Raw genomic sequence first — 23,091 nt, forward strand, 5'->3', positions numbered from 1 at the left:
TTTCTGTACTCTTAATGAGAAAAATGTTCCATACCTGGAGGGATTTGTCTGACTTGGACAAATCAGACAAATCAGAACAGTGGCGGGTGTGTTACAGACTAGAAAGTTGCTGGAACCCAAGGGATCTGTTGCATTATTTGGTTGCCCAATGTAGTTGGCTTACACAAGACCTGATGTTAGAACCAGTGGGTTCCTGAGGGAGCCGATGTAAAGAACGCTGACCATAAATAGACCGGATGCAGGCTACCCAGCACAAAGGCCCCCTTGCAAATCCGAAACAGGATTCTGATTAAAATTCTCTGAATCTATCCAACTTCCCTCACTGTTGGATGCTCCTGTAACTGCCTGCATGTGCCAATTAATTCATGATGGATGATGCCTTTCTTTTTGTCGCTTAATTTCTGATTTATTTTTATTATTATTAATTCAATTCAATTTATTTATATAACGCCAAATCATGAAACATGTCATCTCAAGGCACTTTACAAAATCAAGTTCAATCATATTATACAGATTGGGTCAGATTATACAGATTGGTCAAAAATTTCCTATATAAGGAAACCAGTTGATTGCATCAAAGTCCCGACAAGCAGCATTCACTCCTGGGGAAGCGTAGAGCCACAGGGAGAGTCGTCTGCATTGTACATGGCTTTGCTGCAATCCCTCATACTGAGCAAGCATGAAGCGACAGTGGGAAGAAAAACTCCCCATTAACGGGAAGGAAAACCTCCGGCAGAACCGGGCTCAGTATGAACGGTCATCTGCCTCGACCGACTGGGGTTACAGAAGACAGAGCAGAGACACAACAAGAGAGAGAAAAAAGCACAGAAGCACACATTGATCTAGTAATCTGTTCTACATTAGATGGTAGTAGCGGGTGAGCTGTCTTCTCTGGATGATGTCACAGTTAACAGAACGCCAGACCAGGTGTACCTACTATGAAGAAAAAGAGAGAGAGCAAAAGTTAAAAGCTGAAATGACGACAGTCATTTCAATGTAATACAATGCAAAACTGAAGAACAGTAGAAATCAGCAGAGTGAGAAAATTAGACCCTGATGTCCTCCAGTAGCCTAAGCCTATAGCAGCATAACTATAGAGGTAGCTCAGAGTAACATGAGCCACTCTAACTATAAGCTTTGTCAAAAAGGAAAGTTTTAAGCTTAGTCTTAAAAGTAGACAGGGTGTCTGCCTCACGGACCAAAACTGGGAGTTGGTTCCACAGGAGAGGAGCCTGATAGCTAAAGGATCTGCCTCCCATTCTACTTTTAGAGACTCTAGGAACCACCAGCAGACCTGCAGCCTGAGAGCGAAGTGCTCTGTTAGGAACATACGGGGTAATCAGAGCTCTGATATATGATGGAGCTTGATTATTAAGGGCTTTATACGTTAGAAGGAGAATTTTAAATTCTATTCTTGATTTAACATTAATATTTAAAATATTATTATTTATTATTGAGTGCAATCAAACGTCTCTGACTGTAGAACAAAGTAATTAACGAAGTGGCCACTAGGCGAGGGGATTAAAGAGATTAAATATTGCACAACACGAAAGGATCACACCGTCCCAGGATGTTGTCGTTATTCTTGTTGTCGTGTTGCTCTCACCTATACAGTTCAAGACATGACTTGAAATATAACTTCTGATGTGGAATCCTTCTGTTGTATTTTTGTGAAATTCATTATCATAACAGGTCAGTGCACTTCACTGGAAACACTGAGCGCGTCGGTGACTTACAGCCACACCTCAGCTTGCAGCGAGAGCATCAGGGGAACAGCTACAGTAAACGGATCAAAGCTGAGTTTTTTTTTTTTTTTTTTAGTTTAACTTCCAATATGTTGAGTTTGCACGTTTGAGTTCAGAAGTATACATTTAAAATGTCGACCAAATTTTCTTGCATGCTTTCCAGACAAGGTTTTATGCAGAACAATGCGTTATAATGCAAGGATGCTTTCGGAGATATCACCTGTATTTACAGGTGTTTGTGCTTGTAACGTGAGAAAAAGTGGGAAAGTTCAAGGGGGCGAATACTTTTAAAAGGCAAGAGAGAAGCTCACCTTTAGTTATAACCTAAATCCATCCATCATCTATATCTGCTCATCTGTGCAGGGTCGGTGCCAGCGGTCATGCCCGAGAGGCTGGGTACATCCTGGTTCTCTGTCTATCACAGAGGCACACAAGACTAACAACCACGCACACACACTTTAATTCAATAAAACTTTATTTATATAGCGCCAATTCATGATACATGTAATCTCAAGGCACTTTCCAAAGTCCAATTCAATCAGATTATACAGATTGGTCAGGAAATTTCCTCTCTAAGGAAACCCAGCAGTTACCTGACTCCGCCAGATAGATTTGCTCCGCATATCCATCTGGAAACCTTCCGTTGAAGTAATTTTGGGAAGGGACGAAAATACTGGTTAGCTGATTGGCCTATGTTGGTGATAGACGGGCCAAATGAACCAATCAGATTCGTCGTCGCTCGTAACAGAGCGACGACGAAAACACAACCACAAGCCAAGCTACTCTTGCTGCTGCAGGTAAAGGCTCGTTAGCTCAGCAAAGAAATACTCTGTAATTCCGATAAAACTTGCTCGATAGCCACGCTAACGCTAGTTTCATCGGCTGAAGCCGCCATGCTGTTAAGACTGAACTGACGCGCTTCCCGTTGCGTCACACCTCAACCCGCCTCAAAGCCAACGCTGATTGGACGTTCGTTTGGTGAACGGCTCCAAATTTTCTTCAACGGAGAGTATCCAGACTGATCTGCGAGTGAAACCTTGAAAGCTCGCGAGATCAGGATGGTCTCACGAGGCTAACCCAGCAGGTTGCATCAAGTCTCTCCAAGCAGCATTCACTCCTCCTGAAAGAGCCACAGTGGACAGTCGTCTGCATTGTTGATGGCTTTGCAGCAATCCTTCATACTGAGCAAGCATGAAGCGACAGTGGAGAAGAACACTCCCCTTTAACAGGGAGGAAAAACCTCCAGCAGAACCAGTGTGAACGCTCATCTGCCTCAACCCACTGAGGGTTAGAGAAAACAGAGCAGTGACACAGAAAGCACAGAAGCACACATTGATCCAGGAATCAAATATATATAGATAAAATTGAAGTCGCCACAAAGGACTAACAACCACACACTTTATAGAGATATATTACCCTGACAGGAATGTTCTTTTTGGACCATGCGGAATCCAGAGAGAACCCTTGCATGCAGGGAGAACTCCATGCAGAAGGTCCTGGGATTTGATCCCAGGACCTTCTTGCTGCAAGGCAGCAGTGCTACCAACTGCGCATCTGTCACCTAAATCTTTATTTTAATTATAACATAATTCCTCCTAATCAGGACATACTTTAATCCCACTAAAAGTAAAAAAAAGCGGCTACCGCGATACGCTGGAGCTCTTTATTCAACGCCTGCCTGTTTCTGTCATCAAAAGAAAAGGTCACGACTCTTGTCTATTTTTGGTTCTTCTCATCTCTTCGGCGTGTGAAGCTTTCCATCCCGTGGTTGGGGGGGGGGGGGCTCTTTGTTAAATCCCCAGCGCTTGGAGAGCGCAGACTGCGCAGATGGAGGCCGAGAGGGCAGTCGGCAGCACCTCGGTGCGCTCACGCCCTCTGCACAACTCCATCACATGGACGGACGCACGTTGGAGAGACGCTCCTCATTAACTTCAGAGCTGCAGCATGTCAGCACGAACACGCTGATTATCTCACGCTGCCATCTCTCTCCGCTGCGCTCCAGTCGCGCATGAAGTGAAACTGCGCTCTGTGCGCGATGGAGGCCGTGGCTCTTTTCTCCTTCGCGGCATCAGAGGCAGACGAGATCGCCTTCCAGAAAGGAGACATCATCAAGGTAGGCAGAGACGCATGCTTCGCGTCTGTGCGCATTAAGGGTCTTTTTTTCTTTGCATCTTCGCATTTTTTTTATTTATTTTTTTTTTTGGAGTAAGGGTGCGTGTGACTTTGTGCTGTAGGTGATAGAAATGGACGAGGACTCTTGCTGGTTCACTGCTGAGATTGAGGGGAAGCGCGGATTCGTACCTGAGAACTACATCTCCCTTCGTCCTCATCCGTAAATAATCCATTTTCCAGCCACTTGTGTGTTTTCTGATGATTTTCTACAAACTTGATCTGTCACCAGAATCCTTTTTTTTTTTGCCAAATTAATGTTATTATTTTGTTACCCTTGGTAGGATCCCGCATTAAATACCTAAAAAATATTATTATAGGCCTAACCTAGATCTGTGCCTTTTTGAAACGCCCAATGTTTTCTGAAAAGTGTCATCTGCAGTCAGGTAAAGAGTTTGCGTCCTTTTTCTCAGCTGGTTTGCAGGAGCGATATCCAGACTGGAGGCTGAGCAGCGGCTGCGCTGGCAGGACACCGGGGTGTTCCTGGTGAGGGAGAGTGAATCAGCTCCAGGAGAGTTTTCTCTCTCTGTGAGGTCAGTGAATGTACCACACCTGCACACACTTCGTCTCTTCAATTAGGCCTAATTCTGAGTAGTTCTGAGTTTTTTTCCTCCTCGTTTCTTCCAAAAAGACAGAAGTGTCTTGCCATCGTTTAAGGCTGTTTCTATCAAGGCTTTTTATCTTTTTTTGATTCAACCAGGTTTGTGTCTGATTAAAAGATCAGAGGATAGAAGAGGATTTTTGGGAACTCTGACATGAAAAAGGCCCCAAATTCTTCGTCTTCGCATCAAGAAGCAGGTGCAACCATGGACACCTGATCTGTTTCATAGAACAGACATGCAGTCAGACTGCCATATTTTATTTTCTGGGTCACATTTGCTGATTCTAAGTCCCACCATAGTCAAGCAAATTTTAACTTAAGACGTGACCTACTCCAATAATATCCCACAACGATCAAATAAATCACCCCCATCTCTTGAAGAGGTCTTAAGATAGAAAGTGGTAAATATCCTGACTGCTGCTAACCTTTGTTTTCTGTATTACTTAGTGTTTGTTTAGTGATCTTTACACCGCTTAATGAGAGTTGAAAAACTATTTTTCATTGTGGGAAACAGTGACAGTCAATTCTTTGAACTTTAATAGAAACTCAGTTTTACCCTGAGCTTAAAAAAGAAAAGACACAAAGTAAATGCCCAAATATTTGTAGGACGATGCTAGCATGAAAACATTTCCGGTGGAAATACCAATGTTGTTTAAGAGACAGGAGGGATCTTTAAAACAAAAATAGATTAAATTTGCATAGAGGACTAGAGCAGAAGTAAAGCTTGGTGTTGGACCCTCTTGTATTTATTTGCAAAAACCCCACTGTGTTCTGAGGAAAAGGTCATTTCAAAATATATTAAAGCCCCAGCACAGTCTCAGTTGCTAGCAAAGTATAATAAAATGTAGGGCTGCTTTAAAAGCTTTACATAGTGCAATGTATCTCTTGTGGTGATCAGAGTAGAGCCAGCTGACTTTAGTTGAAGTAAAATTTATTCCAATGTTGAAACTAAAAAAAATTAAATAAACGGGCCCAATAGTTGAGCTTCTGGGGACTCCTTTTAAAACCTTTGAGAAAACTAGACAAATATTCATCTGCCAAAAACATACTGTGTTATATTGAAAGGAAACTAGTAAATCTGCCTAAAGCTCTGTCCCTCATCGCCATCCACCACTCCAGCAGCTCTGCATCCACAGAGACGAATGTCCTGGAAAGGTCAGGGCAGCACAATACTGCTTCCTGTCCAAAGCAAGATAACCTTTTAAAAACAGTTTTATATCTGTTTTATATCTCTGCCGTTTTTAAGTGTTGTTGACTAAATCTTTTACATTTCAAATTCCCCTGCATCACTTACCGGCAAAGTGTGTTTTGCATCGGAAAGAAAACTGATCTCTCCTCAGGAGTTACGCCCAAATGCCAAAATACGGTTTTACTGTGCAGTTAATGTGATTTTTATCCACGAGGACTTGAATGTGTGTTAGGCCCATCAGAGCGTGGACAGTTTTAACGTGCTCAATGAGAACTCATTGCACTAAAAATATCCCTCCGACACACACACATCAAACACTGAGTGAGGAGGACGAGGAGGAGCTGTTATTTGGGTCAGCAGCAAAGTGGCATGGGACTGATTTAATCACTTAGGGTAGATGAAATGTGTTCAATAATCGGGGCGTTGCGTAACACCAGGCAGCTTTTTAATTATGGACAGGTATGTTATGCAACTGAGGCATGCCAAAACATGCATGTGTAATTGTTTTTAAGGGCACAACATCTGTTTGCCTACAAGAGGTCAGAGATATGACAACTACTTTAATCAGCACAACTGAATTAAACAATAACACAAATTCATCAAATCCTTGTAGAGAATAATTTTATCTGCATCATGCATTGATTAAAAATATTATATTATTGTTTAATTTAAATAATTTTTGTTGTATTGCGCCTTCCATACAATCTTGTTCCACGATAATACAGAATTAAAAACAGATTACACGTCTTATTTTAGATGAACAGTCGTAATCCTGACCTGAGCAGGATTGTTGTTTCGTTTTTCCATATCTACAAGGAAACACTGATTTATTAAAAGACAAATAACCCAAACCAGACAACACTGAATAAATAAATAAAAAATTGACAAATTTAAAAATAAGACACCTTTAAAATAAAAAGTATAGATAATAATAAACTCAATAAATACAAAAATTACATATAAATAAACAAAATGAATTACAAATAAAAAGATGTAAATTTGCTGAAATTGTTAAAAAGACAAACTTAAACTAAAACTTAGACAAACTTTATTGGCATTTTGTATGCACTTGTATGCACGAAATTTCGTTGCATACAGCTAACGACAATGTAATGAGACTGCAATTGAAATAAAATAACATTACAATATATAGTGCAGCAGTGATAAGAATGTAACCGTGCAGGAGAAAAACAGTTTTAAAAAAAGTGTGCAGAAGAATGTGCAACCATGTTTATAGTGCAAATATAATGGTACAATCTGATGGTACTTGTGGGAAACAGATGGAAAACCCCTAAAAGAAGTGCATAAACAACAAAATTGTTTTGTCAAAATGAATCTTAAACTTAAAAAAAGAACAGTTTAAAATAAAAACTCTGCATTTTATTAAAACATGTCTATTAAGCTGTCAGAAAAATAGTATATTAAAAAGATATTTTCACCACATTGTTTTGCATGTAATGTATTGACATACTAAAAGTGATCAACAGAGGGGGCCATTGTGCCAGAGAATTTTTAAAATAATTTTAAAGAATAATAAACAATCATATCTCGCATCTTATTGCATGTTTTGGTTTCTCAGAGGCAGCAACTCCCCATTCAGAAATTAATTTCTCCGTTTCCAGAACTTATAAGCAGATCTAAATAGATCATCCAAACCGCTGCTCCAGTGTCCCCCACTTTTGTCAACCTCCATTCTGCACTTACATCAATCTTACATGTAAGTTTTTATGTGTTTACACATATTCCAAAAACATGTGAAGGTGATCAGTTAAAAATCATAAAAGCTAAAGTCTGAATGAAATAGACCCAGGAACATCTTGTTAAATCAGAAATTACTGCAGAAATTACTAAAGCAAGGCAAGGCAAATTTATTTGTATAGCACATTTCAGTACAAAGACAATGCAAAGTCCTTTACATAATTAAAATATAGGAAAATAAAAGCAACAACTACAAAACAGCATTTGGGTTTTGGATATTTCAAGCAAGTTTGAAGTTGCCCTCCATATTTGATGAAGTAATTAGGAGATTATCTATAGCTGTGTGAGGCAGGAATCAACTTCATAATCCTTAAAAAGAAAAACTCTGCGCCTTGCAAATGTACTCACACTCCTTTTCCCACAAGTCATCTTGTTTCAACCATAAACTTTGGGGGATTTTACTGATTTTAGCAAACTAACACAAAGTAGTGCACAACTGTGAAGTGGTACGAGAATGTTACATGGTTTTCAAAAAAGTAAAAATTAAAATCTGAAAACTGTGTGCATATGTACCCTGAAATGTTTAAATTAAAAGAAAGAATTACTTTGTGTAATTTAATAAACTGTTAAAAATGCCGGTGGCAGCATCATGCTGTGTGGATCCTTTTCTTCTTCAGAGAAGATGGGAAGATGTACGGAGCTAAAAGCTGATAGATCCTGGAAGTCGACCTGTTAGATGCTGCAAAAGACGTAAGACCGGGGCAGCAGGTCACCCACCAGCAGAACGACCCCAAACATTCAGCCAGAGCTACAATACTAAGATTGAACCATGCGTTCCCGCTCCAACACATAAAGTTCTGCAGAGTCCTGGTAACGAGCTTTTCATTTAATCCACATGTTGCAGCAGGGATGCATTTAAAGGTCGCCGGACAGTACAACAGCAAAAAGAGACCTAAAAATAAGTCAAATGTTCTTAAAATTTGGGTTTTTGTACTTGATCTGAGCAGGTAAATAAGATTATCTGCCAGTGGAATGAGTATTTTTACCCCTAAAATAAGATAATTAGACATCCCGCAACTGAAATAAGACGATGGAGATGAGTTGTTCCTATTTTAAGTGCAAAAATCTTATTCCATTTGCAGATCATCTTATTTAGCTGCTCAAATCAAGGATAGATACACTAATTTTAAGAAAATATCACTTATTTTTAGTTCCGTTTTTGCAGTGCTTTTAAGGACTGCAGATAGAGACCACTACTTTAGATCGAAGCATGTTTGTGTGTTGGAATGGCCTAGTCAAAGTACAATCCAAGTCCAATCCATTTGAAATATCTGTAAAAAAAAAAAAAAAAAACCTGGAGCAAAAAATTCTTAAGACATTATTGGGGCATCAAGCTAAACCTGATTTTTATTTGTAAAAAATAAAAAACTAACTAGTTTTTTTTCTGCTTGCTGGAGACCCCCCTGCGATCCTGCATGGAGAAGCGGGTATAGAAAATGAATGGATGTACTCCTTTCCTTCCACTTTACAATAATGCTCCACTTTCTATTTGTTTATCACATAATATCCCAATAAAACACCATGAAGTTTGTGCTTAAAACATGTGAGAATCCTCACGAGACTGTCTGTGTTACAAACCTATTAAGATCAGAGCAGATTATCTGCAGTAAAAATTAATATCAGTCTTTAATTATGTTTCTGTTTACTCAACAATCAAGTTGTGTGAAGAGGAAGTGTTCAGGGGTTTTCCATCCTTCATGTCCCACTCTCTGTCTCCATCACTCAGGCTGCAGTGACGTTACTCTTTGTACTTGCAGATGCCTTACCTTCTTGGTGGAGGCGTGACTACAGCACTTAGAGAATGATATGCCGGGACCAGTGACCCAGCTTATAGGTTAAAACCTGATTTAGATTAGAGAGTAATTATGCATACGAAACAGGAAGCATTTTAGAGAAATAATAATCATCCAGCCAGTCGAACACAATAGCGACTGGATGACGGCGACCTTTTACCTCTTATTGACGGTTAGGAAATTCGTCACTAGCTGCAGGATTATTGATTAATTATGTTTTCTCATACTTTTAGATTTACGATTCAATCCAGTTTATTTATAAAGCACCCATTCACAACAAATGCTTCTCAAAGCATGTCACACAACATAAAAACCTCCGGCGATGATCCATCGTGCAAAGGTTTAGGTCTCATTTCGCACACTGGCAAGAATGCGGAGAATGGATCGAGTGAATTCCTGCAAACAAAGACACACAGCAGGAATGAAGACGAAGGAGACGATGGAGCATAACGAAGCACACATACCTGCCTTTCTTCACCCGGCTTTTTTTTTTCTCCTGTCTCATTTTGGCAGCTACGGCGACAGGGTGGAGCACTTCAGGGTGCTGGAGGGCGGTGGTCAGTACTACATCTGGGATAAGGCCTTCTGCTCGCTGAACCGCCTGGTGGAGTTCTACAGAGCCCACAGCATCGCCGTGGAGAAGGTGGTACGCCTCAGGGATTTCCCCTCATCCCCGCGCTCGCATCCCGGACGCAACCCCTATCCCAACCCGTATAAAAGCAGCTCCCTGGAGTCGATCCCCTCCGCCCACCTGCGCTCTAACCCTCCCCTGAGAGAGCGTCAGACCTCGGCGCACTCACTGAAACCAGTTCTAGAGGTATGACACGAAACGAGGTGTCACTTCTTCCCTCAACCAGTTGATAATTGCACGTCTGCGTGTCTGACGCCACGGTTTGTCTTTCAGCGCAAGCCTCGGGTGGCTCGTGCTCTCTGCGACTACACCCCCTCCCAGACCTCCCACCTCCACTTCCAGCGCAATGAAATCATCGACCTGCTGGACTGTTCGAGCTCCCTCAGCTGGAGGGGGCGCTGTCGGGGCCGAGTCGGCATCTTCCCTCCAGAGTTTGTCCAACCGCTGCACCATTAATCCATAGCAGAAGTTCAGTGTTTTAATTAATGTCTGAGTCAACCCACCTTTGATACTTGTAACGGTATGGAAATCACGGCTCTGTGGGATTCAGGTTTAGACAACGAGACGGGCATGGAAGATGGTTGTTTTGGTGTCTGGTGAACCATTTCCCATTATTTGGCCATATGCTGTTGAAAGACCCAATGATGACCCATTTTCAGATTTCAGATTTCCATAATCTAGCAGTAATAATAATATTAACCATCTTTATTTTTTTTCATTGCAACATACATTCCAGTGGTATCCTCTGCATATAATCCATCCCTCAGGGAGCAGTGGGCTGCCACTGTGCGGCGCCTGGAGAGCATTCTGTAAGCGTCTTGCTCAGGCTCCCAGAGTGGCAGTCTGTGGGATTCGAACCGAGGAACCTTGTAGCCTCCTCAGAATGCAAGCACCCTGCTCACCGGGCCACCAATCCTTAAAGAGATCACAATGCCATCCTTTCCAACGCGGTTTCCTCGCTTCTCCATCTGCTCTTTGTTTCATGCCAGACTTAAATCCATGTTTATAAAGCCATCAGATTCTGTTGTTTTATCCATGTTTAAACATCCATCAATACCTTTTAGATATTTGTTTTTTTTTTGCTCAATGAACAATTTAGAGATATCCATTTGGTTTCTGGGTGTTGATGAAACATGTCAGTTAATCATAAGAATGAGATTTACCTCAACTATGATCATCAACTGTTAAATAAATCAAACTGTTGCAGCTTTAGTGTGAACCTTTGTAGCATGTTTAAAATAAATAAAAACAATCCGAAAGACCTTCCATTTGTTTAACCATCTTGTCTTTGATTAGTACACCTTCTGTTGTCAGCATAAACCAGGTGCAAAGTAGACAAATTTCCGCTTATGAATTGACTGTGTTCATATTTTTTGCAAACATTTTTCTGTTTATTTAACATATCAGATTTTACAACAAATATCATTATATTATTATTTTACAACAAAAAATCTGTATTTCACAGAACATTTCAAAAAGTTAAAAGCATATGACATGAAAATAATATTTTAATTTTATTTAAATAGGCGTAATTTAATACATATTTTTTTCTATTGTAAATACTTTTAAATATGCAAAAATTAACATTGTGTATAAAAACCCTGAATTCAAGAATGTTTGATGGTCACATAAGAAGATTAGGGACCAACAAACATGCTCATGTTTGTTGGTCCGATTTATGTATTTATATCCTTTTATATTTATTTAAATATTTTTCAGACAATCCTCACTCCATAGATTTATACATGCCAAATGCCTTAAAAGGACTGGAGTACATGTATAAAAAGGGTTAAATGCAACTATATAAGGATCATTTGGCACACAAATCAAAAATCAAAACACAACTCTCCTGAAAGTAATTCTTGCTAAATGTTTCAAACACTTACACTTAACTAATGATTCACAATTGAAATATAGCCTCATGAAATCGTTACATGATGGATAATTGACACAAACATTTTATTTTTTATTATTAAGGCCCTGTTCACACAAACATGACCCACTCAACAACATTAAAAATCCTCCAGAGCGTGAATGGTCTTTGGAGGGTTTTGGACCATATGGTCTTTGCAGGGTTTTGGGCTGTGGAAGGTCTTTGGATGGGTCTTGCAGGGTGCATCAACAAATATGTGGTCTCTCTCTATAATAAGAACTTGACAGTTCTCCAACTGCATTGAGTAAGCACAAAACCTTTGCAGTGGGGGTTTATTGTGGCGGCTGCATAAAAGACATGAAAGCTGGGGGCGTGATTTAGCTGCCTGAGAATTTGAAACAGAACTGGCCTAATGACACGGTCCCAACTGTTTTCAACCCACACCAGCAGGAAGTGTTTTTTACTGTAACTGTATTGGAGGCTGCAATGTCCACTACTGTCTTGACTTCAACCAAAAGGATCTCTGTAAGTGACTGTAATAAAAGGTCTACATTCTCCATGAAAATAAATACTGGACCATACTTAGGTGTTTTAGGTGCATGAATTGGGTAACTTGTCTCCTCATGGGTTGGTGCTCTCAAGTGGAGAGAACAGCACACACCTTCAAATTGCATACAGGCTGGTTGTTGGGAAACCAAAGGAAGTTTTTTTTTCAGGCTGCAGGTTCAATACGAATTTTTTATGATCCTGTAAAAGCATACCTTTTCCATCAACACTGGAGCTCAGGTGAGAAGAGAACAACTTGGAGGAAAAGTGTGAGCAGCACGTCATGGGTTCTAAAATATAATTTCATAATGGCAACCAACTGACTCGAAACAAACAATTTCAGGCTTCAAAGCCGTAATTTGACTATCTTACTATAAATCCTGACAAAAACAAATACAGAGGGCATCACTGAACCCCTTTCAGACTAATGACCACAAATCGCTTCAAACTGCTTATGCTTTTAGCAAATTGCCTATTAATGCATATTTCACACATACCAAAGATCGTCCTGGAAGTACTTTGCTGACACCTAGTGGCCAGAATAAACAACATTCAGTTATGATTTTATAATGTTAGGATATGTTTGGAATAATGTGATGTTGGACCACGATGGATTGTACAGAAACATATTTTGTAATGCAGTTTAAGTTGTATTTAGAAATAGACACCATCTATGAAATCATTTACAAACTTAAATGATTTCATATGGTGAATGGGAACTTAGTTTAATTACTATTATGCCCAATTGTCTCTAATGTCGCCACTTAGTAACTTACCTGATCAGTTATACAGTATGTGCTGAATTTAAGTTAAGCTCTACTGAAATTAACAACAGCTTTCCTATCGTAAGGGTTAGGGTTAGGGAAGCAGCTGGGAAACACCTGGATAAGAAGTAATTAACTAAAAAATTCGTAATTTCTCAGAATATCATAGTAATTTCTTTTGTATCCTTGTAGTCCCTAAATGATAAACTATAAACACTTGGAAAACAGCAGATCTCCCCTCACTGATTGCTTAAAAACAAGCTTTGTTTTTGTTTTTCTGCTGCTCAGGATCTGACAGTTGTCTTTTTTATGTGTTGTGTATTTGGTGCAACCGTCAGAATGGGAGTGTTGTAGTCCCTGCGGGTTTGCATAAGCAGCATGGAAACAAAAAATATGTACTGCAGATAGATGCAGAGAGTCCTAGTTGATCCATAGTGTGGAGATACAGATGAAGAAATTTTTCCTCGAGTGGACTGTGGAGCAGGCTGGAAAATAAATTAGGGCTAACATCTCGGTAGTGTCATACATTCTGTCAAGAAGAAATTGGATTTTCCAAAATTAGATTTTCACTTTTGGTGTGAACAGGGCCTTAAAAAGTATCTGAGTTAGAAACGGTAAACAACAAGACATGGTAAACTTAACATGGATGTCGAAAGATATGCTCATAATATAGAAAACAAATTCTGCTAGTATTTAATAGATAATCTGTGATTGTTTTAGTTTTTAAAATGTGAATTTCTCAGCATTTCTGGTTCTGAAAAAATAAAGCTGATTCTGATTTTAAAAGCAAGCTCTGACTTGCTATCAAATATTTTTTATAGCTGAAGCTAAAATCATTCCCTCAGCCCTGTTTTCGACATCCTACAGAAAAATGCATGTAATTCAGATACCTGCTTTTTTCTGTACGCCATTACAGAGTAGGCATATCTTTTGGTCCTGATAATGAAGCCCTTTCACTTCTCTGTAAAATGGTTGTAAAACCATGTGACTCACTAATATGACTTTCTTTACCTTTGGATGCTGCTCTGTTTTGTTGGAAATACCCTAATTTTTTTTCTTATTTTACTCTATTTTTTCTGGGTTTTTACAGCACTAGTGGCTCGTTTTTCAGGAAAGGGGGTTTGAGAGAGGGGGAAACACACGTGGCAAAGGACCTCAGGCCGGAATCAAACCTGGGTCATCCACGTCGAGGACTAAAGCCTCTGTATATGGGTCATTTGCACTACCCCTGCGCCATCGGAGCACGCCTGGAAATACCCTAATTTTCTATTAAATTCTATACTTTTATAAACACAATTTTCTAGAATACTGTCTTTATAAGCCATGTTTTATAGTACGAGTTATATAAGTTGACGACAAATCTATGCCACATTACAGAACTGAGGCTTTACATATTGAACCTGCAACAACTACAGACTGTGATGATGAAAATAGATGTTTGAATAAAACTTTGGAACAAAGGGATATAAAATAAAGTCTGGAAAAACAAAGTTATTTATTCACACCTGAAAAACAATTAAAGTCCAGACTTCCCCACACCGTGTAGGAACCCTGTTAATTGTAACCCTCTAAGATGTTTTACAATAGCTCATCAAATCTTTAATCTTCATCCTTGTCTGTAAAGCACTTTGATATTTGTGCTTGGTATGTTTCTTTCAAATTAAATGATCAGAAATCACAGAGAAATTATCTAATATGTGCTAATCACAAAGTCAATGCCAAATAACTGGAATTATTCCCTCTTTGTTTAATACACTTTCAATTACTGTTCATGTAAATTAATTAGGTTGTTTAAAACTTTTGCACAGAACAGTACCTGCCTGGAATCTGACAGGTAAAACCTAATAAACAAAAAGTCTTGTGAATAACCTCATCCAACCTCCTTTATTTTGCAGTTTACAGGTTGAAAATAGATCAGCGGGAGGCATGGTGAGGTACGGTATCAAACCTGATCGCCCATTCAGGCAAAGTACGCATACAGGAAAATGTTAATGCTGACCAAAAGGATGGCGTTGGCGCAGCAGAACCTGGACCAGAACACACTCTCTCGAATGGTGGGAACTCTGGCAGTCGGAGGCTGCTCTGAGCACCGCATGGCTGAGATGCACAATCCTGCGCCCTGTCCGCACACCGCCCGACGAGTCCGCTTAGATCCTGCATCATCAACATCATCATCGCACACACAGGGGAGTCACATGGTTACACATATCATTCAGCTCTGAATGCGATGGCTGAAATAATCCCAGAAACCTTACCATGTGAGTTACGGTGGCTGACAGAGGACACTTTCTGGAGGGGGATTTCTCTTTCTTGCTCCTCAGTTATTGTCCACCAGGTCAGGTTACACACCTGGCAAAGGAGAAAATGCAGAGAAGCAAAAGATTTCAACTAAGTAGACTGATAGCTGATAGATCTGGAGAAACAGAAAGTACAGACAGGCTTTTAACTTTGCTTGGACTTGTAAACCTTTAGTAGTTTACAGAAAAAAAAAAAAATTACCATTTTGGTTTGAACCCATACTTGTGTTGGCTGTATTAGCCCCCGTTGAGAAAACCAAACAATCTAAACTGAAATTGAATATTTCTGAAACATATCGAGGATGCTAATTTGTAAACTAGAAGCTTTTTCCTTATTCTGACATTTGACTGGAGTGACCTTTGTGGTTCCATGGTGGCAAGTTTCCATGAAAAGCCACAGACGTGGATAAATAAGGGTCCTTCGACCATCATCAGTTCAATTTTACTTCTGAATTGTTATTTTATTGTTTCTTAAACCTTCTAAGAAATAAAACAACATTTTGTATATTTTAAAAACATATATTCTCTGAAACATGCAAGTTTGAGGAGGTGCATTCACGATTTAGGTGTCGGTCGATGAGTGAGAACATGTAGGTTTATTTCTATGGGCTGTTTTTGTCTTTCTTTCCTTCCACTGAGGTTTCGGTTTCATGTTTCAGTTGGTCCATTTACTGATCTTTGGAGGATTTGAGATCATCATGACCATATGTACTGAACCTTTGTAGTGAGACCTAACGTCACATTATAAATTACAAATTAAAGAGCAAAGTGGAAAGTAGTGAGTAAGGTCATAAAAATGTCAAACACAGCTGTCATGCTTTGCAGTTTGACTTTCTGTTTCATACCTGGGTTTTGACTACCTACGTTTTCTTTCATTTGTTATTTTTTGACCTGGTATACGTTATTCGTAGTTTGTAGTTTATCAGATCCTTTGTTTGATAGCAGATTCATGACTACAGCCTGGCTTTTGGTAATTTAGGCAGCGGGCAGCTCAGATGAGCAGTTGCTCATATCCTGCTACCAAATCTTCGTGAAGGCTTATACTCTCTCTGGATCCTAAATGGACCTGTTCTCTCTCTTTCTTGAAGACATTTCACCTCTAATTCAAAAGGCTTGTTTACTTCTGATCATGAGTAAGGCTTGTCAGGAGCGTTTTTTGTTCAAAACTAATTGGTCCCTAAAGGTCACTGACCAAACCTTGTGTTTGGTTCAGTGTTTGATTAGTTGTCACTTGTGAAATTCTTTTGGTCTCATGCCTCGAGGTGTGAATGGTTGTAGAACCGCCGCTGGAGAAGAGGTTGCACTGTGGGTGTTAAAAAGATGAAACCCCTCTTGGGCAGCTTTGCTGTGTTGATCCCTTGGGGCATCTGGGGTTTTGGTTCCCCTGGCGTCTGCCTCGATGCTCTGGGGGTCTTTGGCTCTTCACAACTACTATTGACCATTTTTCTCATGGATAAACCTTTCATCCACAGGCGCACTCTCACAAACACCTACAGGTGCTTGGATTCAGGTACTTACAAACTCACTTCCATACAGAAAACCCCTGTTATTATCTTAAGCTGTCACTTTATACATGTCGTGTTGATTAATACTGTATATTCTTCAGTGGTGGTATCAAGGTTTTGGTTGATTGTATCTTTAATACTTTATCAGCTGGTTGTGTTGTTCTTCTGTCATCTCTTTTTGCAGATGAAGAAGCACACTGAGGATGTTGTATCATTCTCTCCCTTTCTTGTCCTCTTTCTTTCACCTTTTTTCTTTTTTCTCCTCTTCTACCTTCTTGTTTTAGTGTCCATATAACAAGAAATATTCCCTGCATAAATTATAATAAAGCTACTTGCATGTATAAATCATGCGGAGCACTACGTCGAAAACAGTAAGGCTCCGCTTGTGAAAGTAAAATCTGTAGGGCTCTTTTTGGCATTAAGACAACAATTCTTATTGCCACATTGCAATCAATCAATCAATCAATCAATCAATCAATCAATTTTATTGTCAACTACAATTTGCATTGCAATCGAAAACTCAGTTCCAGTACAACCGTCCATCACATACAATTAATAAACATTTTGGGGGAAAGATTGACTGAGGCCTTGCGTTGCCAAGGAACTTACTGCTTACTGTTGGCTTTTTATTTTTTATGTTTATTTTACTCCTCCATTCAACTACTTTTTGTCCCTTTCAAAATGTGCACATTGCCATCTTTAAAAGAGTATCCCTCAACCTTGGACTGAGTTGAGTCTTTTCTTGAAGTCATGAATGCCATCATAATAGCCCTGTTGGGGGTATCCGGATTTAAAGTGCTTTCTTGATGTCTGTATGCTTCTTGTCCTTACCTTTAGACTTTGTGGGGACCTGTTTGGCTTGATGCTGCTAATTCCTGATGTTTCAGTGGGTGTTGTAGTCTATGGAACCCACGTTGTGGTCATTCTTTCATCACCTGGGTTTTTTTAATGAAACTGTCGAAGTATAGGCCAACTTTATTGATCAATTCTGGGAAGAAAGCGACTCTATGACTCAAACTGACCAGTCATGTCCTTTCAGGTTGTTACAGTTCTGTGCCTTGAGATGGATCTGTTGTGCTCTATGACCTTTGATTATCGTTGTCTGACTCTAAGCTTGAAACAGAGATGGTCCCTGTTACGGCTACTCTTGCATCAAAACAGTTTCCAAAAATTAAAAATTGCCAGAGTAGTTCTTAGGAGGAGGTTTTTCGACTCACTCAAAACAAAAAGCACTCGTGGAGAATTTCCCAGTTTCAAAAGGTGTGTTTTCTTTACTTACAAAAATAACAAAAATATTCTCCGAGTTGACTTACAAAAAATTCTAATATAAACGTTAACTGGTCTGTATGTGTGTAGAAAAACTGTTTCACTCCTCGCTCCTTCACCAAACAATCAGATCTACCTCAGCAGCTGCTTCTACTTGTTAATCTTAGCAGGAGGCGGACTGACAAGGAGGAGGGTCTAAGCTAAACCAATAAATAAACAAATAAACAATAACTCTATCATTCACACAACCTTAGATCTGTAACATTAATTTAGTTCTTGCTAAATTATTAATCCAATCCTTAATAGGCTCCAACATCCCGGCCCCTAATTGTTAGCCTTAGCAAAATAACAATTACAAAAATAATATACACAGGAGCCTAGTATCTAGCAAAAAAAAATAACATAAATTTAATCATTTTGTCTATAAATGTTACCTAGAGCCTCTTAACATTTCTAATGCTTAAAGCAGTCCAAAGTAAAGGTTAGAAAGTCTTATTTCATCCATCTGCCTCCATTAAAAGACAGAGCTTATCTATTGGTCGCTGGATGACATTGGCTTTGGTTTTAACCAAAACGCTTCTAACAAAGCCTTTGGCATCCGGAAAAATCTTCATAACACGGCCCATTGTCCATGCGCTCCTTGGTGCCGAGTTATCTACAATAACAACCAGATCTCCGGGGCTGAAGTTCCTCCTTTTGCTATTCCACTTGTTTCGTTCTTGCATGAGTGGGAGATACTCCCTTATCCAACGTCTCCAGAAAAGATCTGCAAGATACTGTGCTTGTTTCCATCTTCTTCTTGAATATTGATCTGTTTTCTCAAAGACTCCTGGTGGTATGGTTGGTTTTGCTTTCAGCTGGAGTAAATGGTTTGGTGTTAGTGGTTCTAAGTCATTAGGGTCATTTGACACTGAAGTTATTGGCCTGTCATTTAGGATGGCTTCCACTTCACATAATGCTGTTGACAGGGTTTCATCATCCAGTGTTTGTTCCTTTAGAACTGATGTGAGGGTCTTTTTGATTAGACGTATTAGTCTTTCCCAGACTCCACCGTGGTGAGCCCCAAAAGGAGGGTTAAAAATCCATTTTATTCCCTCTATTAAAAGAGTCTTTTGGATCTTCTGATGATTTAGCTCTCTTAATGCTTCTTGTAATTCCTTTTGCGCTCCCACAAAGTTTGTCCCACAGTCTGTTCTGATGCTCATCACTGATCCTCTTCTGCAGATGAATCTGCGTATAGCATTTATGCACGAATCTGTTGTTAAGAAATTTGCCATCTCCAGGTGGACAGCTCGACTCACCAGACATGTGAATATGACGCCCCATCGTTTGACCTGAGCTCGTCCCCTTTTTACTTCAATAGGACCAAAGTAGTCAATGCCAACATGACTAAAAGGAGGTAGGTCTGGAAATACACGGTCCTCAGGAAGGTCTGACATCTTCTGTTCACCAGGTTTTGCCTGCATGCGTCTACAGAATACACAGCTCTTGATGATTTTTCTGGCTAAGGAGTTTGCATGAGGGAGCCAGAATTTCTCCCTTAGCTTGGAGAGCATGTGGCTCCTTCCTGAATGTCCAACTTGGTGATGAATTTGTTGTAAGATGAGGTTAGATAAATGTGAACCTTTAGGTAGAATGATCGGGTTTTTCTGGTGGATTGGCATTGCGCTTTTGTTTATCCTGCCACCAACTCTCAAGATGCCTTCATCAAGCATCGGATCCAGTTTGAGGATGGTACTTCTTGAACTGAGAGGTTTGCCTTGTTCCAAGCAAGTAAATTCACAGTGAAAGTAACGTTTTTGTTCAAAACAAATGATAGCTTTCTCTGCATTCTGCATGTCCTCCACTGACAGGTTTTGGGTCTTGTGTTGATTTTTCAGTTTTTTCATCACTTCTGAAGACAGGTGAGTTTGACTTTTTCTTTGCTGGCTTAGCAGTAGAAGATGTCTTTTCACTTTTAGTATCCAGGCTACAGACTTCTGAAGTCGGTTCCATGATGAATGATACTTGATTATCCTGCATATTGGATGTTCATCCTCCATTATCACACTGTTAACTGTGATCTCCTTTCTCACCTCAGGATCGTTCGCTGGTATTTCTTTCAAACCTTCTGTGTGCTTCGGCCATGTTTTTTTTTCTCTGCTGAGATATTCAGGACCGGTCAGCCATTTTGACCTTAAGAAAGATTCCACATAAAGTCCTCTTGATGCGTCGTCGGCTGGGTTGACTTTTGAATTTACGTATCTCCACTGGCTGGTGTGGGAGAGGTCATGGATTACGGCAATCCTGTTGGATACAAAAGTGTGAAATCTTTTAGTTTGATTGGAAATATATTTCAACACAGAGGTACTATCTGTCCAGAAAGTTGAATCAGAAAGTGGTAAATGCAGCTCCTTCTTTAGCATTCGATCCACCTTAACAGCCAATGTTGCTGCTGTGAGTTCTAGTCTGGGTATGGTCATCTGCTTTAGAGGTGCCACTCTAGCTTTTCCAAATATGAAGCAGATATGGATTTGACCTTGATGATTTAATAATCTGAGGTAGCTTACTGTACCATAGCCTGATTCACTTGCATCACAAAAGTGATGTAGTTCAGCAGTTTCCACAGGATCAAAGTTTTCAGGCTTCATGCATCTTGGAACTTGAAAGTCATGTAGCATATTTACCTCCTTGACCCATCTTTGCCAAGCCTTTGCAAATTCCTGGGGAATGACATGATCCCATCCATACTTGGATTTGCAGAGTTCCTGAAGTAATTGTTTGGCTTTCAAGATGAAAGGAGAAAGAAATCCTAATGGGTCGTATACTGAACTCACTGTGGAGAGTATACCTCTTCTGGTAGCAGGTCGACTCCTGATGGTGACTTTAAAGCTGAAGGTATCACTGAGAATATCCCAGTGGAGTCCAAGTGCAGACTCAACTGTTATTTGTTCTTTCAGCTTTTCTTTATCCAGATCTAGTTCCTTAAAAGCTCCAGCTCTGTGATGTTCAGGGATGCTTGCCAGCACTTCATTGCTGTTGCTGACCCATTTTGTTAATGTGAAACCTCCCTCACTGCATATTTTGGTGAGATCCGTGACAAGCTTCATTGCCTGGTTCACTGTTGCCACTGATCGGAGGCAATCATCTACATAAAAGTTACTTTTAATGGTTTCAATAATTTCATCAGAATAATGTTTCTGGTTGTCAGCAGCAGTTTGACGCAGAGCAAAATTAGCAATGCTTGGGGATGATACAGCGCCAAAGAGGTGAACTTTCATCCTGTAAACCTCAAGAGGTTTGTTAATGTTCCCTTCTGGCCACCACAGAAACCTCAGGAAATCTCTGTCCTTTTCATCCACAAAGACTTGATAAAACATTGCTTCAATGTCTGCTATTACTGCGATGGGTTCTTGGCGAAACCTTAACAATACCCCAATAAGGGTGTTTGTTAAATCAGGACCTTGGAGGAGCTGCTTGTTCAGAGAGGTTCCTTGAAATGAGGATGTACAATCAAACACCACCCTCAGTTTGTGCTTTCGCTTATGGTAAACACCATGATGTGGAATGTACCAGACATGTCCATCCTCCCTGCAAAGCTGCTCAAATGGAACCTTTTCTGCATAGCCCCTTTTCAAAATGTCCTCCATGAAGGATGTGTATTCTTCTGTATACAACTTATCCTTCTTAAATTTTTTCATAAGGTGCAGTGTGCGTTCCTTAACCATTTTATAGTTATCAGGCATAACGTTGTTTTTATTTCTGAAAGGAAGTGGTAGGTGGTAGTGTCCATCTTTAATATACAATGAGCCAGAAGCAATCTCCATAAAACGCTTATCCTCAACAGACATCTCATTTTTCTCTTCATACAGGTTCTCAGAGAAATCCTGGTTATATTGTCTGATGAGCATATCCTTCAATTCAGTAACAGAAATTCTGTTACTGGACACTGCAATAGGCCCAGCATATTCTGTGGTACTATCAACACCAAGTGGTCCAATTACCACCCATCCAAGTACTGTTTCCACTGCATACGGTCCATTGTCATGACTGTTTATTATTTTCCATGGCTCTAATGCTCGAGGAACATCGGTTCCAATGAGGAGTTCAATGTCTGCCTCAATTTTCTTTAAATGGACACCCCTGAGATGAGGCCACATCTCCAGGTCAGCTTGTGTTGTGATGTTTTCTTTGGAGACAGGTATTTTATCTTGTGTGTAAACTTTCGGCAGGTCCAAGTATGTGCAGCCCTCCAAGTCTCCCACCTCTAGTCCTCTGACCTCATAGGTTCCTGCAGACTTTTCCTGTCCCATTGTTCGCAGAAGTATCTCTGTTTTGCGTCCTTTCAAATTTAATCGGTTCATCAATCTTTCGGTACAAAACGTCGCCGTGCTGCCCGGGTCAAGGAAAGCATAGGTCTGAATATATTTGTCCCCTTTTGCCACCTTAACTCGAACGGGCACAATTGCAAGTGCACATTCTCTCCCGGCCCCGGTCGCATCACCTGCTGAAACAAGAGCACTGCTTATGGGAGTTTCTTCAATCTCCGATTGACTGTCCTTCTTTGAAACTTTTGCACTTTCAATATGGAGTACTGTTGGATGTTTCATCCGACAAACTTGACACATTAGTCTCCTCTTACAATTTTTGCTTAAATGACCTTTTAGTAGGCAACCAAAGCAATATCCATAACTTCTCAAAAATTTAACTTTATTATCATGCGACTCGGTTTTAAAACGCATACAGTCAGCCAAGTTGTGTTTGCCCTGGCAGAATCCACAGTGAGGGCTGATGGGACTGGGTTTGGATTCTGGAGGTGGTGGAGACAAAACTGATTGCTTTATTGCACATCCTGTTTTCTCAGTAACTATTGATGTTGCAAAGCTACTGTTTTTACCTCTTATTGATTTTAGTTCACCTTTGCCTCTTGGGAATGTTTTATTGGTTGATGTTTGGTCTTGAAGGTCTCCAAACA

At 40.0% G+C, this 23,091-nt stretch overlaps 2 protein-coding genes across 2 annotated transcripts in view; one reads left to right on the forward strand and one right to left on the reverse strand.

The window, feature by feature from the left end:
- The first annotated feature begins 3,535 nt into the window (after positions 1-3,535).
- LOC105934041 (GRB2-related adapter protein) lies at positions 3,536-11,143 on the forward strand. Its single transcript, XM_012873853.3, has 5 exons — positions 3,536-3,858; positions 3,980-4,077; positions 4,328-4,447; positions 9,769-10,072; positions 10,160-11,143. The coding sequence occupies exons 1-5, from the start codon at positions 3,781-3,783 to the stop codon at positions 10,340-10,342; spliced, it is 783 nt and encodes a 260-aa protein (XP_012729307.2). The 5' UTR covers positions 3,536-3,780; the 3' UTR covers positions 10,343-11,143.
- Positions 11,144-14,934: 3,791 nt separating this feature from the next.
- slc5a10 (solute carrier family 5 member 10) overlaps positions 14,935-23,091 on the reverse strand; it is a 49,799-nt gene continuing 41,642 nt past the window's right edge. The window contains exons 14-15 of the mRNA XM_036137452.1: positions 15,325-15,418; positions 14,935-15,223 (exon numbers count right to left, since the gene is read on the reverse strand). Coding sequence (XP_035993345.1) covers positions 15,030-15,223; positions 15,325-15,418 — 288 coding nt within the window. The 3' untranslated portion in view covers positions 14,935-15,029. The remainder of the gene's footprint in view (positions 15,224-15,324; positions 15,419-23,091) is intronic.

Source organism: Fundulus heteroclitus, chromosome 5, assembly GCF_011125445.2.
Source record: "Fundulus heteroclitus isolate FHET01 chromosome 5, MU-UCD_Fhet_4.1, whole genome shotgun sequence".
NCBI lineage: Eukaryota > Metazoa > Chordata > Actinopteri > Cyprinodontiformes > Fundulidae > Fundulus > Fundulus heteroclitus.